This window comes from Dipodomys ordii, unplaced genomic scaffold (assembly GCF_000151885.1).
Source record: "Dipodomys ordii isolate 6190 unplaced genomic scaffold, Dord_2.0 Scaffold7, whole genome shotgun sequence".
Classification (NCBI taxonomy): Eukaryota; Metazoa; Chordata; class Mammalia; order Rodentia; family Heteromyidae; genus Dipodomys; species Dipodomys ordii.
The window spans coordinates 12,929,359-12,946,841 of record NW_012267223.1 but is presented as its reverse complement, the minus strand read 5'-3'; the positions used below and the strand labels follow the sequence as shown (position 1 = coordinate 12,946,841).

General features: G+C 44.5%; 1 protein-coding gene across 1 annotated transcript in view; it reads left to right on the top strand.

The window, feature by feature from the left end:
* The first annotated feature begins 9,953 nt into the window (after window positions 1-9,953).
* Window positions 9,954-17,483, top strand: part of Dgke (diacylglycerol kinase, epsilon 64kDa) — a 26,255-nt gene continuing 18,725 nt past the window's right edge. The window contains exons 1-3 of the mRNA XM_013036702.1: window positions 9,954-10,006; window positions 10,294-10,781; window positions 16,802-16,814. Coding sequence (XP_012892156.1) covers window positions 10,315-10,781; window positions 16,802-16,814 — 480 coding nt within the window. The 5' untranslated portion in view covers window positions 9,954-10,006; window positions 10,294-10,314. The remainder of the gene's footprint in view (window positions 10,007-10,293; window positions 10,782-16,801; window positions 16,815-17,483) is intronic.

The window sequence follows — 17,483 nt, the reverse complement described above, 5'->3', positions numbered from 1 at the left end:
AATATTTTCCTCTGAATTCCTGTAAATTTTTCATCCAGAGGCAGGAAATGATCCCTAGGTCATATGACTTCTGGAACTTAACTTGAGAAAGCTGAGTGTGATATTCATCTCCTGTAAACACTCCAGTACATTCTACGCTTGTGTATGAGTGTTTCTCTGCAGTTTTGGTTTATCTTCTTGTTTGGCTGAATTATCATCATTGCATATTGATGTCATTTAGGAAAAAATTTTTTGCCAGTCCTGGGGCTTGAACTTAGGACCTGGGCTCTGGCTCCAGCATAACCAGTGCAAAACTCTGAACTCAAACTCCCAGTATCTTCCTCCAAAAATAGAGTAGACTTTGGGACCTGGGTTCAGATCCTGGCTTCACTCCTCCCAACAGCATAACTTTTGGCACATCCCTTCGCCTCTCCGAGCTTCTGTTTTCTCCTCTGTGAATGGAGATGTCAGTTTACTACTTGGTGAGAACCAGGTAAGGATGAGGGATAAACTTGAACTTCCTGGTAGCCATGACCACTCACTATTCTCCACCTGCTTACCAATAAGGAACATGAGGGGCTGGGAAGGTGGCTCAGTGGTAGAGCGCTTGCCTTGCATGCCTGAGGCCCTGGGTTCGATTCCTCAGTACCACATAAGCAAAAAGAAAAAAGCTGGAAGTGGCGCTGTGGCTCAGGTGGTAGAGTGCTAGCCTTGAGCTGAAGAGCTGAGGGACAGTGCCCAGGCCCAGAGTTCAGGCTCCATGACCGGACCCCAAAAAAAAAAAGGAATATGAGACCCAGAGGGGTGAAATAAAATCCAAGCGTTTCCATTAATGGATGACTAAGGAGAATTTAAGGCTTCTGTCCACAGACCGCCCACATGTGCTCTTCCCATAATGCCTCATGCCAGGTTTGGATGTGGAGTATCTCCAAAGGTTTGTGTTATGGTGGAGTCCCCACAGTGACAGTGTTGGGAGACAGTGATATTTTAGTGAATCGTGAAGTCATCTTGTATGGTTTGTTTTTCTTTTTTGGTCGGTCATGGGGCTTGAACTCTGGGCCTGGTCACTGTCCCTCAGCTCTTCAGCTCAAGGCTAGCGCTCTACCACTTGAGCCACAGCACCACTTCTGGCCTTTTCTGTGGATGTGGTGCTGAGGAATCGAGCCCAGGGCCTCATGCATGCAAGGCAAGCGCTCTACCACTGAGCTACCTTCCCAGCACCTTGTCTTTAAAGTGTGGAGTCCATGGGGGAAGCCCTTGGCCTCTCTCTCCTGCTCTTGCTCTCTCACTCTTAACATAAGCAGTCTTGCTTCCTCGCCAGTTCCTGCCATGCTGCGCTGCCTCACCACACAACCCCAGAACAATGAAACCCCGAAAGCTATCATCCAGGTAAACCTTTCTTCTCTGTAAGTTAACTATCTCAAGTATTTCATCATAGTGACAGAAAGCTCACAGGCTCCCATGGTGTCAAAGTCATCACATCCTCTTTTGCAGGGCCTCATCCAGCATGCAGCCAATAGCACTGCAAGCAGATTTGCATCCAATTTAAGGTTATTTACATAGACATAATAAATTCTCAACATACTACAGACCTTAAATCTATCTGTAAACATCACATGAAGAAATTACTAAGCAACTATAAAAATATGGCTACAAAAGATGTGGCTTCTTTTTTTTTTTAAGGGATAAAACTCTCCATTCAAAGAGAGGGATGATCTGGTCATTCTCTGGTCACTTTGCCAGCTCAAAAGAAAACAAAGTTGACCCAAAGTTGTCAGAGTTTATGCAAATGCTGTGTAACTGGAGATTAAACTAACACATCCTGTCTGCTTGATTGGTATGAGATATTCTGAACGGGTAGTAAACAAGAAAAGGGGGGGGGAGCCTCATGTATTGTGAGCAAAGCTATCTCACAGGTTAATTTGCTCAAAATTTGATGTTTGGCTTTATGCACTCTGCCGCTAGCCACGTGTTTGTTTTCATATATTTTCCAAGCACTACATACAGTTTTAGGAGCATTAGCTCAGGAATGTCTGTATACATATATACAGTATCTTGGGACTTTTATTTGTCAATTCAAATTTTTGTCCCTTTTGTTCTTTGGGCTTAGATAGAACAATGCTGTTTTACCAATTAAACATCTTCCATGTTCTGAAAATAAAATCTACAGCTAAGCAACCCAAGGGCAGTGATGGGAGGGAAGGAATGAGAGAGAAGGAGGGAACAGCTGATACTAAGCAAAAGAAATGCATATATCACCCAATAATGTAACAGCAGGTAACATGCTGTATACCACCTCGAGAACAATAAAAAATTAAATAAAAATTTACAGCTAGCTAGAAAATTCTAATGTATGCAGTATGACTTTGCTCTAAAAGAATATGTCTTTAATTTAGCAACTTTCTATATCAGTGCTGTGCTGCTCAATAAAATTCATAATGAGCCAGGTGCCAGTGGCTCACACCTGTAATCCTAGCTATTCGGGAGGCTGAGATCTGAGGCTTGCAGTTCAAAGTCAGCCTGGATAGACAAATCCCAGAGTCTCTTCTCTCCAATTAACCAGTAAAAAGCCAAAGTAAAGCCGTGGCTCAAGTAACAGAACACCAGCTTTGAATGAAAAAGCCAAGCAAGAGTTCAAGGCCCTGAGTTCAAGCCCAAGTTTAAAGACACACACACACACACACACACACACACACTCCATAATGTAAGCTGAACACACTCTAGAAGCTGAGACTTCCTGAATAAGGACTTTGATGCTTTTCCACTGAACTCAGAACAAAACTCACAGTCCTTCCTTGTACTGAAAACCCTGGGCTATTTGTGCCTATTGTTCTTTCCAACTCTACTCTGACCACTGTCCTCTAATTCACTTTAGTTACTTTCAACTTATGAATCTCAGTCTTACCTCAGGACCTTTGCACATGCTCTTTTCATAACCACTTCCTCCTAGTCTTCCAGATTTTGAAATTTCTCCTGCTCAGGCAAGCCAACTTAAGTTCCCTCACCCCCACCCTTATTGTTGTCCATAATAGTACTTCCCCAAACTTACCAACATTGTATTTCTTTGTTTCCTCCACTGGGGTGTAAGTCCTAAGTGTGCTTGAATTGCTTTTACAGTGGGTGGGAAAAGTGTTGCTAGCGATGTAAGCCTGTATCACAGCCATGGATGCTGGTACACAGTAAGATAGAGAAGGCCTCATTAGCTATGATACTGGAAGAGCATGCATTTCAACTGACTTCCAAAAATAATGATCCTAACAGGAGGATGTACTACAAGAAGAGTTGTGGGAGAGTTCTCTTCTCCTTTTCCCCATTCCCAGAGAAAGCAATAGTTGGTAACCTGGTGTACAGATCTTGCTAGAAGACGCAATTCCTAATTTATCCACAAGGTGGCAGAGTAGAAAACTGGAGAGTGGAGCCCAGAGAACTAGTCAGAAAACAAACAGGGTCAGTCAGTTTAGCTATTCAAGGGGTAGCCAGGATCCCAGTGAAGCACTGGAGGTGGAGAGAGCTGGTGCTACAGCTCCTGAGACCACCTCCCAACTGTTGTAGCTGATGTCTGACCTGAAGTCTTTCCCCAGGTCATTTAACAACACATAAAGAATGATACTATCAAGGCAAGGTAGTACACACCAGTAATTCCAGCCCTTGGGAGGCTGCGGCAGTGGGATCAGGAGTTCAAGGCCAGCCTGGGCTACATGGTTAAACCCTACTGCCTATAATTGCAGAACCCTAACATAGCTAGTTTTTCATCTGTATGAGTTTCCCAGATAACATTGTTGCGGGGGAGGGGGGGAATGATCAAAGATAAAGAAAATGTCATAGAGCTGGGCATTGTAATCCTCACACCTGTAATCCTAGCCACTCAGGAAGCTGAGATGTGAGGGTTGGGGTTCAAAGCCAGTCCAGGCAAGAAAGTCAGTGAGACTATTATCAGTGAGACTATTATCTATAATTAGCTACCAGAAAACTACAAGTGGTACTATGGCTCAAAGTGGTAGAGCATTAGCCTTGCCTTGAGTAAAAAGGCACAGGGACAGCACCCAGGACCTGAGTTCAAGCCCCATGATTGACAGAAAAATGTCCCATGGACTTTCTTGCCTGGGCTGGCCTTGAACTCTGCTCCTCAGATCTTAGCCTCCTGAACGGCTAGGATTACAGATATGAGCCACCAGCACCCTGAATCTTTTTTATTTTTTAATACAGAAAGATACTGAATCTGTCTAGACCATGAGAATGATCATAGCTCCACATTTTTTAGACCAAGGATTAATAAAAATTCTAACAATCATTCCCATGTTTTTTTTTTTTATTTCTTTTTTTGTTGTTGTTGTTGGTCATGGGGCTTGAACTCTGAGCCTGGGTGCTGTCCCTCAGCTCTTCAGCTCTACAACTTGAGCCACAGTGCCACTTCCGGTTTTCTGGTGATTTAGTGGAGGTAAGAGTCTCACGGAATTTTCCTGCCTGGGCTGGCTTTGAACTGTGATCCTCAGATCTCAGCCTCCTGAGTAGCTAGGGTTACAGGTGTGAGTCACCAGTGCCCAACTTATTTCTTTATCTCTCCCACTAGAATATAAACTCTACATTTTTACAATGAACAAATAATTATAATGGAAAGTACAAGAAATGTAAATATGACCTGATGTGGAAGAAATAATTGTATTGTCAAAGCTCATATAATTCACAAACTTTATAGACCATGATAATGACAATTTGCCTTGTGAAGGTTAAAATGTGTTTGCGACTTTAACTAAACTATTCCAAAATACTGTGAAATTTATGTAATCACCTAATCTCAGTTAAAAAAAGAAAAAGAAAAGAAAACTGAGAGAAGGGGCGGGTTAGGAGCATGGGTGACAATGTTATCAGACACTTTGTATTCATATACTGTTTTGTAGAATGGGAACTTCTTTGTACGACCACTTAAAGATAATAAAAAATTTAAAAAAAATAATCATTGTACTCAGGGCCTTGAGCTTGCTAGGCAGGCACTTACCACTTGAGCCATGCCTCCTGCCTGTTTTTGCCTTGGTTAATTTCAAGGGTAGAGTCTCACTTGATGCTCAAGCTGGCCTGGGCATACTTGTCTTTCCCTATGTCCCTGGGCCCAGCCACTGTGCTTCTCCCATTGCTGTGATAACAGGCATGCATCACCACATCCAACAATGGTGGAGATGGAGTCTCATTAATGTTTATACCCAGTTGGACTCGATCTCCTCCTCAAATTGCTAGGATTGCAGGCTTGAGCCACTACACCCAGCTTCTTTTATACTTCTTTCAAGTAGTGCTAGCAACCCCCCACACACAAAGCTGTACATACACAAATACACACACTCATTGACACATCCACAGTGCAGGCAGATGGAGACTAGGGCAGGTGCATTAGGTTGGTTCTCATAAATTCTTTACCACCTGCATTTTCTTTATTCTTTTTTTCAAATAATTAGAAGATAATGAAAATAATGTTTTTGTTTCTTTTCTTTTTTTTATTGTGAGAATATCATACAGAGGAGTTACAATTACATGGGCAAGATAACGAGTACATTTGTTATCTTGCATTGTTGCCTCCTCTTTGTTTCCCTTCCCCATCCCTTCCCATCCTCCCTCCACGTTCCCCCACCCAAGACCCTCAACAAAGTTGTAAAGTTCGTTTTTCTTTTTGTTTTTTTTTTCTGGGTCCGGTCGTGGGGCCTGAACTCTGGGCCTGGGCACTGTCCCTCAGCTCTTCAGCTCAAGGCTAGCGCTCTACCACTTGAGCCACAGCACCACTTCTGGTTTTTTTCTTTTTGCTTATGTGGTGCTGAGGAATCGAACAAGGCAAGCGCTCTACCACTGAGCCACCTTCCCAGCCCTAAAGTTCGTTTTTTGACATAACGACTTGTACATCTCATTGTTGCAATGGGTCTACCTGTATCCCTAGTTAAACGATTTGTTTTTGCCCTTCCCCTCCACAAATTATACCAACATCAAATACAGTGAAAGCAACCACCTACATTTTCTGACTTAACCAACTGACCTGTTCTAAGCAATGGGAAGATGGCAGTCATGACATAAATGATTGTTACTGCAACCCACTGTGTCTAGGAGTGGCTTGTTATACAGCATTACCCTGACAGTAACTAACTGATACAAGAGATTTTGTTTGGTTGCTTGTTTGGTTGGCTGGTTGTGACAGGGGTCTCATTTTATAGTCCAGGCTGGTGTAGAACTTACTAGGTATTTACAGGGCTGGCCTTGAACTCTTAACTCTTCTGATTCAGCCTTCTAGGTGCTGAAATTACAAGCATGTACCACAATGCCGATCAATACAAGAGTTTTTTATTGTCATTATAAAGGTGATATACAGAGGGGTTACAATTACATACGTCAGGTAATGAGTACAATTCTTTTTGGACAATGTCACCCTACAAGAGATTTTAACAGGATGGTTAGGATTGTTCCTTTGTCAAAATTATTAATAAAATCCTAGTGATAATAATTATCGTAAGTATAGGGTCCTGTATTCAAAATCAAATTCATGTGTACTGTGTAGGTAATGGAGTATAATGATCATAGCATCATCAATAGACCTGAGATTAGCCAGGTGTAGCAATCCCAACTCTGAGAAAATGGAGGCAGGAGGATCAAGAGTTCAAGGCCAACCTGGATTACATAATAAGACCCTTGCAGAAAGTGGGAGGAGGGGGGGAAGAGGGGATTAGGGAAAGGGAAGAGGGAGTAGGAAGAAAGAGAAAGAGGAGGAGAGGAGAAGGGAAGGGAGGGAAAGCAGAAGGAAGGAGGGAAAAGAGGAGGAAAGGAGGGAGGGAGCCATATGTCTATCATTGTTGGTCCATCTCTATCTGAAATTAATCTGAATTGTATTTACCTCCTTCTCCCACCCTCAGACACATGATAGAAAGTCCACAAAACCATTTCAAAGGACCAAATATAAGGTGTTTTTGTTGTTGTTCATGATGATGATGATTTTTGTTTTTTGTTTTTGTTAGTCATGGGGTTAGAACTCTAGGCCTGGGGACTGTCCCTCAGCTCTTTAGCTCAAGGCTAGCACTCTACTTCTTGAGCCACAGCGCCACTTCCAGTTTTCTGAGTGGTTTATTAGTGATAAGAGTCTCACGGACTTTCCTGCTGAGGCTGGCTTTGAACCACAACCCTCAGATCTTGGCCTCCTGAGTAGCTAGGATTACAGGCGTGAGCCACCTGTGCCTGGCTTGATGTTTTTTGGTGTACTGTATTGAAGTTCTTTTTTTTTCCTTCTTTTTTTTTTCTCTTTTTCCCTTTGGTTTATCCCCTGTAGTCACTGTGTTTGATTCTGGTACCTTGTGTCTGTATATGCATTTATCTGATATGAGGAAGGGAAAGGGAATAACAAAATAGTGAACAAAGGACAAAGGACAAAGAGTGAACCAATGCAACAGCGATACCTACAAAACACTGAATTGGAAATTCACTCTACAACCTGCAAGGGCGGGGGGAATGGGGGGGCTAGTCAGGAGAGAGGGAAATTGGGAGAAAAAAGAGGGTGGGGGTGACAATGTTTGACAAGAAAAGTACTCACTACTATGTAACTGTAAACCCTCTGTCCATTACCTTTACAACAAAATTAAATTTTAAAAGGACCAAATATACAAAAATACCCAGATTAATTATGCACGTATTAAGATATACAATTTCACATGCTGTAGAAATACAAGCACATCTTCAGTAGATGAGGAAGCGTGGCTGAGTCTATGGGCATCCACTCTGCTGTCCCGGGCTCCCCTTCCTGCCATCAACATTCCTTCACACGCCCTTCCTGTTTTGAGCAGCGGAACAAGAACAATACAAAGGTGGCCTGGTTCACACAAGGGCCCTTCCAGCTTCCACAAATGGGCTTTCATTTCTCCTCAGGCCCAAGACATTGGCCTTGACTGCCCAGCAGGTGAGGACATCTGAGGTCAGCCACCATCCCTCCCACAGAGCAGAGCCAGCTACTGCCCAACCAAAACAAGAAGCATTGGCAGAGAGGCAGGAATGTGGGACAGGGGACAATGGCCTTAGGAGGGCAGCAGGACATGGGTGGAATAATTTGTGCAGCCTCTTCCAAGGCTGCTGTCAGATTATGCTTCCTTCAGGAAAAGCACGGGGCTTTAATTGGAAGAGACCATGCTGGTCCTGGGAAAAAAATAGTGAAATACGGTTGTTTTTCTCTGTGATTATCAGCCAGGCTGAGAAAACTTCAGGGACATCAAGGGACCCATTCCAAAGGGGTTGTCGAACCTCACAGAGCATTAAGAACTACATGGAATTTCATCAGACATCTCAGAAGTCTCTGACATCGAAGGTAAGACAAATTTTTTTTAAAGAAAGCACGAACTTGGGGCATATGCACACCTGTAATCCCAGCACTGAAGAGGCTGTGGCAGGAGGACTCTGGGTTCAAGGCCAGTCTGAAGTACAGAACAAGACTCTATCTCAAGCCTCATGCTTGTAATCCAAGTTCTCAGGAGGCTGATAGCTGGAGGACCTCAGTTCAAACCAGTCAGGGCAGGAAAAGCCTAAGAAATTCTATCTTAAATTAACCAGTAAAATGTTAGACTGGGGTGGTATGCCTCAAGTGGTAGCATACCAACCATGAGCAACCCCAGCATTGGCACAAAAAAAGAGGGAGGGGCGTTTTAGCTGGGCACTGGTGGTAGCTGGCTCACACCTGTAATCCTAGCCTCTCTGAAGGCAGAAATCTGAGGATAACAGTTCAAAGCCAGCCTGGTCAGGGAAGTCCATGAGATCCTTGTCTGCAATTAATCACAAAAAAAAAAAAAAGCTGGAAGTAGAGCTGTGACTCAGGGTGGAAGAGAGCTTAACCTTGCGCACAAAAGCACAGCGACAGTGCCCAGGCCCTGCACGACAGAGACAGAGAGAGCAGTTATCCAAATGAGTTGACAACGTGTGTGCGCATGAACACCTCCACACAGCTGTTCACACCTTTATTTGCAAGTATTTATTTCAAAACTTTGAAGCCGTCAAGACGTCCTTCCAGAGCTGAATGGATAAACAGCGGTACGTTCAGCCCATAGGACATCACTTGGCACTAAAAAGAAATGAGCTTCCAACACATGGAAAGACAGAGACGAGCTCCGAATGTGTATTCGCGAGCTGAAGAAGCCAGTCTGAGCAGACTGACAGGTGCATCTGGTACAGATGTGCACCTAGAAAAGATGTGCACCTGGTACAGATGTGCACCTGGTACAGATGTGCACCTGGTACAGATGTGCACCTGGATTTGTTTCTCAGGCCGACTCAGAGCTGATGAGATCTGTGCTTCCTCCGCAGGAGAAGATCGACCTTTCCTCCGGAGGAGGCTCTGCATGTACTGTCATTCCCATAGAATTTTCCACGATGACCAATTTACTCACGGGGCTCAAATCCCTGCATCCTCCTTTGCTCCGCCCCCGTTTCCCTTAACCACGCCCCCACCTCCACCGAATCCCGCCCCAGCCCTTCAGACCTTACTGCTTTCTGAACCCACACCTCAGCTCTGGCCCTGCCCAGTCACCGTGCGCTTAGCCGCAGGCCCCGCCCCACCAGGTCCCGCCTAGCGTGGGACACACCACTACAGACCACGCCCTGTCCACAGTTGTGTCGCTGCTTCAAGTCCTGTCCTTAATAGGACCCTGCTCATCGCAGCTACAGGCCCCGCCCTAGCCATGGCCCCGCCCATCATGGGGTGGTGCGCCACCTCAGGCCCTGCCCATCCATGGGTTGCGCGGCTACAGACCCCGCCCATCGTGGGGTGCGCCCCCGCAGGCTCCGCCCATCCTCAGGGTGCGCCGCTATAGGCCCCGCCCAGCCGTGGGGTGCGCCGCCGCAGGCCCCGCCCAGCCGCGGGATGCATCGCCGCAGGCTCCGCCTCAGCCGCGCCGGTCGGCGGGTGACGTGCGTGCCCGCTGCGCTCGTGCGCTCCGCCAGCGCGTCCTCATCACCCTACGCAGCCCCAGCGTTGGGCTGTGCGTCGCCCAGGCGGGACGGCGGCCCGAGGCCTAGGCCCGAGGTATGTTCCCGGGGGCGTACGGGGGTGAAGGTGCGGGTCGGAGACCTCGCGAGGACCCTCGCGAGCGCTGGCCGGCCGTTACGGACGCGGTCACCCTGCCCGTGCGTGGCGGGCGCCGGCGAATTCTTGTTGCGCTCTCCCCCGGGCTCGCGCGAGGCGGTGGCCTCCGCTTCCCGAACGCGCTCGGGAGACCCGCGGAGCGAGGAGGGCCGGGCGGCCCGAACGCGGGCTGGACGCGGGGTGGCCGGGAGGGCGCGCCCCGATGGACCCGGCCTGCTCCCTCCTAGTCAGACCGGGGACCGGCGAGGATGGACGGGGAGAGGCGGCCCGCGCCGGGCCCGCCCGCCGGGAGCCTGCTGGCCGACGGACACCTGGTGCTGTGGACGCTGTGCTCGGTGCTGCTGCCGGTGTTCATCACGTTCTGGTGCAGCCTCCAGCGCTCGCGCCGGCAGCTGCACCGCCGGGACATCTTCCGCCGGAGCCAGCACGGGTGGCGCGACACGGACCTGTTCAGCCAGCCCACCTACTGCTGCGTCTGCGCGCAGCACATCCTGCAGGGCGCCTTCTGCGACTGCTGCGGGCTCCGCGTGGACGAGGCCTGCCTCAAGAAGGCGGACAAGCGCTTCGCCTGCAAGGAGATCATGCTCAAGAGCGACGGCGGCGGCCCCGACGCCGCCATGCCCCACCACTGGATCCGCGGCAACGTGCCCCTGTGCAGTTACTGTGTGCTCTGCAAGCAGCAATGCGGCTGTCAGCCCAAGCTCTGCGATTACAGGTGTGTATGTCCCGGCGCGGGCGCTGCGTCGCGATTGCCTGGTAGACCTGAGCTCCTCTTGGCACAAATGGCGCGAGGCCCTCACTTCACCTCCCTGATGCTGTGCGTTACGCTCCTGATACTTGCAGCTCTGCAAAGTTGCAGAGATGAAGCCGGGCACCGGTGGCTGATGCCTGTAATCCTAGCTACCCCAGGAGGCTGATAACCTGAGGATCGTGTTTTGAAGCCAGCCTGGGCAGGAAAGTCCATGAGACTCCTTATCTCCAGAAGTAGAGCTGTGGCTCAAGGGATAGAGAGTACTACTAGTCTTGAGAGAGAGAGAGAAAAAAAAAAGCACAGGGACAGTGCCTATTCCCTGAAATTCAAACCCCAGGACTGGCAAAAAAAAAAAAAAAAAATGCAGAGATGATGCGTGTAGTCTCTACTCTAGCCAAAATGTTAAAAAAAAAAAATGTGGTTCTTTCATGTACGTGTAGCTTAAGAGCTGCTTGATTTGTGGCCATGATTTCTTCAGTTTACATAAGGAAAAATGAAGCACTTTAACTTTCAGCCACAGACAAGTGTTATTGAAGCATGTTTTCAAATGTTTTTTGCTAATATTGGTGGCCTAGTGAAATACACCCAAAAAGCAGCCTGAGAGGAATAGTTCCTTTTTTTGGGGGGGGTCCGGTTTTGGGGCCTGAACTCTGGGCCTGGACGCTGTCCCTCAGCTCTTCAGATCAAGGCTAGCACTCTACCACTTGAGCCACAGCGCCACTTCTGGCTTTTTTTTTTTGCTTATGTGGTGCTGAGGAATCGAACCCAGGGCCTCAGGCATGCAAGGCAAGCACTCTACCACTGAGCCACCTTCCTAGCCCTAGGAATAGTTCCTATGACATGATCTTCCAGAACTATAGCATCTTAGATAAGAGAACTTGATTAAGCCAAAAATATTGGTGGCTTCTTTATACACATAATCTTTATATACCAAACAGCATATTTGTGATGTGAATTACTGTCTGAAATCAGTGTTGATATCCTTTTGTTGTTAGAGATTGGTAACAAGCAGTGGTGCTTTGCAAATTATTGATCTTAACTCATTTCACATTGAGAAAACTGAAGGTAAAGTAGAATTGGCTTCCAGGATTTCTAACACCCAGAATAGAATTAGAAACATTAATACCTAGCCTCCTCTTTGCCTTAAGTCTAGACATCTTCCTTGTCATAGATTTTTATTTATGATGAGTGGAAAGACCCATAAACATACTGAAAGTAGAAAACTGGCACTGTTTGGGCAGCTACTTTTGTTGTTCTTTATTTTTTGCATGACAGTGTGTGTGTATGTGTGTGTGTGTGTGTGTGTGTATACACAAGTCCTGGGGCTGGAACTCAGGGCCCACAGTGCTGTCTCTGAGCTTTTTTTGCTCAAGACTTAGCACTTTATCACTTGAGCCACTGCTTCACTTTCAGCTTTTTTGATAGTTAATTGGAGATAAGAGTCTCACAGACTTTCCTGCCTGGGCTGGCCTCAAACCTCAATCCTCATATCTTAGCCTTCTGGTAGCTAGGATTACAGGTTTGAGTCACTAGTACCCAGCAAGCTGTTCATTTTTATACAGTAAATTTTTATACTGTAAAATTCTTTGTGGCCTTCTTGTCTTTGGTGAGTGCTGCAAACAGTGACCAATATCTTGAATTTACTATTGGTATATTTCCTTCCCTTCTCTGTGTGCAGAATGAGATAAAAATGGCTCCATGGGCCAGGCACAGTTGGCTCACACCTGTAATCGTAGCTATGCAGGAGGCTGAGATCTGAGGATCTCAATTCAAAGCCAGAAAAGTTCATAAGATTTTTATCTCTAATAAACTAAGAAAAAGTTGGTAGTGACGATCTGGCTCAAATGGTAGACCGCTCACCTTGAGTAAAAGAAGCTTTGGGACAGCATCCCTGAATTCAACCCCCAGGACTGAGGGGAAAATGGCTTGCATGAAACTGATTATTCCTGTGCCATCCCCCCCCTCAAAAAAAAAGCTCCCATGAACACTTTAATTGTGCTGCAGATATTCCTTCACAGATAACCTAAGTGCTTTTGATTCCAGATCATTTAAAATTGCAATCTAGGCAAATCCCTGCGCTGCCTAAAACCTTTTCAGTGTTCCTCATCACTCACAGCAGTGACCTAATGTATAGGTTCCAAGTGCTAACACAGCATTCCAGACCTCAGTGCTCTTTGCCTTGGTGCTTTTCTAGGCTCACTTGACACTACCTGCATGCACCAGTACATACCAGCAATACCTGGTTGTAGTTTCCTTAAAATATCAGGCTGTTTCTTACACTCTTCTTTTTCACAAAGCTTTCCTCTCTTAGCATCCTCCTAGCTAGTGCCTGAGTACCCTTAAGAGCTGTTAGCTTTCTTCTAGGACCCCTTACCTGGTTTACTCATCTTCCTTTCCCCACAAAATTTTTCCTGATGATGACTTAATAATTTGTATCTTTGGGGTTTCAAAGTAAGGTCCCTGAATCTGTTGGAAGTGAAAATGAAAATAAAATGTTTGTAATGTTTAAGATGTCTGCCCCGCAAAAATGTATTTTTCCTGAAACACATTTTCCTGGGCTTCCTGCTTTTATCTAGCCCCATTCCATACCTACTGAATCAGAAGCCTGAACTAGAGATAAGCAATCTTTGTCTTAACAGGTAATTCTGACATTAGGAACCATGGCTATGTCAATCTTTTAAAAAAAAACACACACACACACAAAAAAAAAAACATGAGCCTCTGTCTTTTTAGTGCACTGGATTGAGCACAGTAGGTATTTGTAATGATAGGTCAGGTCACCTTGTCCTCATTAATGTGCTCTTACAGGTTACTGAGCAATCTGTTCCCAGCACGCTACACCACTCACCCATGGTAAAATAGTCTTCATATAATTTAGGAAGTGTTTATTTTCAGGAGAACAGAGCACACTGTCCTGAAGTTGTACATATTCTACAATGTTCTGAACTGGTTTATTTTAGCCAATGATTTCATTATGATGCATTGTAATTTCATCAGAATTATAGTCTGCCATAGAAATGAGATATTTTGGAGAGAGAAGCAAAACATCACTGTTCAGATCCTTTGAACACAAACCAGACTATCCCTCTTGGGTTTTGTCCAGCCTTGGCACAGACTCTTTCTCCGTACCTCACTCTTAGAGAAGTTGCTGAATCCTGGAGACTGGTCAACAACTTAGTATTTCAAAGGTGGTGATGACAGGTGGTGACTGATTCTGAAATTCTTTTAAATTCTGTCAGAAAAAAAGTGCCAAAGGTGTTGCACTTGTTGGGCATCTATTTTGTGCCAGACATTGTGCTAGCATCTACTTCCGTAGACTTGTTTCCTTTTTGTATGTTCCTGTGTCTACCCAACCACTACAGTACGATTCTACGGGTACTCTTATCACCTCTGCCCTAGCCATCCCTTTGTTCTTTCACCTCTCTTGTGATCAACATAAGGCACTAGGCTAAATTTAAATACTCATTAAGTAAATCTGTCTCCCTGTACAATTCTCTCTCAGTAAGGGAAGGAAATGTAGTGTTACATGTTTTGTCAAGCTTTTTCTTCATTCCACCTACACACTCACCCCTGTGATCAGTAACACAAAAGCTTCTGGCCCAAGCCTTAAAAGAATACATTGGCCACTTTAGCTTCAGATTTATCTTGAATTTTCTATTTCTGTATTCAGTTGTTAAATGTATTTGATTTTATGTGTCTGTATTTGATTAAATGACCCACACCTGTAATGCAAGCACTTAAGAGGAAGAGGATAGTTTGAGGCCAGCATGGACTACCTAGTGAGTTCTAGGCTAGCAGCCAACACAGCATAGTGAGTACATGGTAAGAGGGGGAAAATTTTAGGGGTGTAATTAAAGTGCTTGCCTAGAACGCACAATGCCCTGGGTTTGATCACCAGCATTTCTGAGAGCCCACATGCTGTTGTAAAGAAACAGCTTTTTAGAAAAAGTAATAATTATCATTGCCAGGAAAGGTTCTTACTTACTAAAGTTTCCTTTTCTTTTCTTTGTTGTTGTGGGGCTTGAACTCAGGGCCTGGGCACTGTCCCTGTGTTCTTTTGCTCAAGTCCTGCACTCTAGTACTTCAAGCCACAGCTCCACTTCCAGTTTGTTGGGGATTAATTGGAGATAAGATTCTCAGATTTCCTGCCTGGGCTGGCTTTGAAGTACAATCTTCAGATCTCAGCCTCCTGAATAGTTGGAATTACAAGAGTAAGTCACCAGCTCCAAGCCTGCAAGAGACTTCAATCTCCAGTCAATGAGCAAAAAGCCAGAAGTATAGCTTTGGCTCAAGTGGAAGAGCAAAAAAGCTCAGGGAATTGCCTAGGCCTGAGTTCAGGCCCCAATACCAGCACACACACACAAATGTTATTAGAAAAGGGGCTAGGTACAGTGGCTGACACCTGTAATCCAAGCTTCTTAAGACATGAGATCATGAAGATCATGATTTGAGACCAACCCAAGAAAAAATAAATAAATATGTTAACCTTATTCCTTTAATCCCAGCTACACAAGAACCCGAGTCTTATAGGTAGTGTTGTAGTCAGAGGAAAGTCCTGGGCAAAAAAATCAAGTCACCAAAATAAATAGCTTACATAACTTATAGTATGTCTACATGATATGATATCCATTCTTTACAAATCATATTTTTAAATAGTAGCATATGAAAATATTCATGATTGGGCTGAGCATGTGATTCAAGTGGTAGAGCACTTACCTCATGTGCTCAAGGCCCCAGTTCTAAAAAAGAAAAGAAAAAACAAACATGGTATGATGTAGGAAGAAAAGCAATAACCAAATCTTGTCCCTAACCTGAAAGATACTATATGAATCATGAAATGGAGAAAAATTAAGCTTCTAGCTTTAGATGATTCTTATTTTATATCTTTCTATGTTTCAAAATTGTTAACCATCACAAAGTATTATTGAAAATTTAATTTTAAAGTTTTATTCAAGAATTTCATGTATATATTCTGGGTTTTAAAATATGAAATGTAGGGGCTGGGAAGGTGGCTCAGTGGTAGAGCGCTTGTCTTGCATGCATGAGGCCCTGGGATCGATTACTCAGCACCACATAAGCAAAAAGAAAAAAGCCTGAAGTGGTGCTGTGGCTCAAGTGGTAGAGCACTAGCCTTGAGCTGAAGATCTAAGGGACAGCGTCCAGGCCCAGAGTTCAGGCCCCATGACCGAACCCCCCATAAAAAAGTAAAATATGAAATGTAAATTGAAATGAAAGCAATGCAAAAGAATTGGGTGAAAAGTTAATATTTTCCCTTCTCATCAGTCCTTCTTTCCTTGATGAGGAAACCATTGTAAATAATTCAGATTACATTCAATAAAGACTATTTTTAAGGTGTGATCCCCTATCACATGGCCACCATGCTGCTAGACCCAAGTTAGGAGGCTGAAACTAGGTCCTGATACAAGGGCAGCACCTTCTGAGTGGGAATCCACATGACTCCCCAGAACGAGTCCCTTTGTGTAGTGCTTGTCTCTGTGATGGTGGTGCCTTGTGTATGTATGGGATCTAGTTACCAGTTAGACAGAGCAGTCTTTAGTCCACCCCGTTAACAAGCTCACAATAAGATTTGACCTGATCTTCCACAAATAAATGTATTAGTGGCAATTAGAGAAAAAGATGTGCAATCTAATACTTTAGAGTTAATAGTAGGCTAATAAATGAAGGTATTAGACTTTATAGTTTTTCAAGATCAGTTTGAAAGTAAGTGTCAACAAATGTTATTTTTCCAAGTTATGTCATAATTTTCACTTTAATAGCAGTAAACAGCACTTTTTTCTTTAGCAATAAACAGCACTTCTGAATCAACTTGACCTATCTGAGGATCCAAAGGAAAAACATACCTTTAAAGTAGAAGGCAAAGATAGTATCTAAGCAAAAACAGCGCTTTTCCACTTAAAAAAAAAAAGAATGTTTTTAATTATAACCACTCTTTTCTGGTGACCTGCTTTTGTCTGTCTGGTCAGATCTGCCTCACTGGTAAGTAGATTAAATACTTAGCAGATTAATAATAGAATCCCCGGACATTACCAGCACTGTTCCCAAACAGTGACACCACACATAGAGGCGAATCTGAAAGTGCATGTTCTGCTGCCTGTATTTCAAAGGAAAAAAAAAATTTATATCAACTGCCAGAAAGAAATAGATTACTTCCTTTACTCATATTTACAAATTTATAGATGTCTAAGCTGGACCAAAGAACTTTTCAAGGCCCAGGCCAGGGACCATTGAGGCAGTAAGGACTATAGATTTCATGAACATATCTGAACCAAACTACAACTAACACAACCACTGTTCTAGGTCACCTTTATTTACGTGGATTATGTCTATTTACCATATTGCAATTAGAACTAAGAACTGTTAGAATATTTCTCATTTTTAAAGTAACAAATGTGTTTTCTGAAAAGTTAGTACATTTTTACACATTGCTTTGGCTTAGCAGCTAAATTTTCCTATCTGCTTCTGTAATAGCACATGACATATATCTTCCAGAAAACACCACTGAATGCTTCTGGGAGGACGAGGGTAAAACAATGGCTTAGTATTTTTTTTAATTTTTTTTATTTTATTTGTGAACATACTGTACAGAGGGGTTACAATTACATGGGCAGGATAATGCGTACATTTCTTACCAAGCATTGCAGCCTC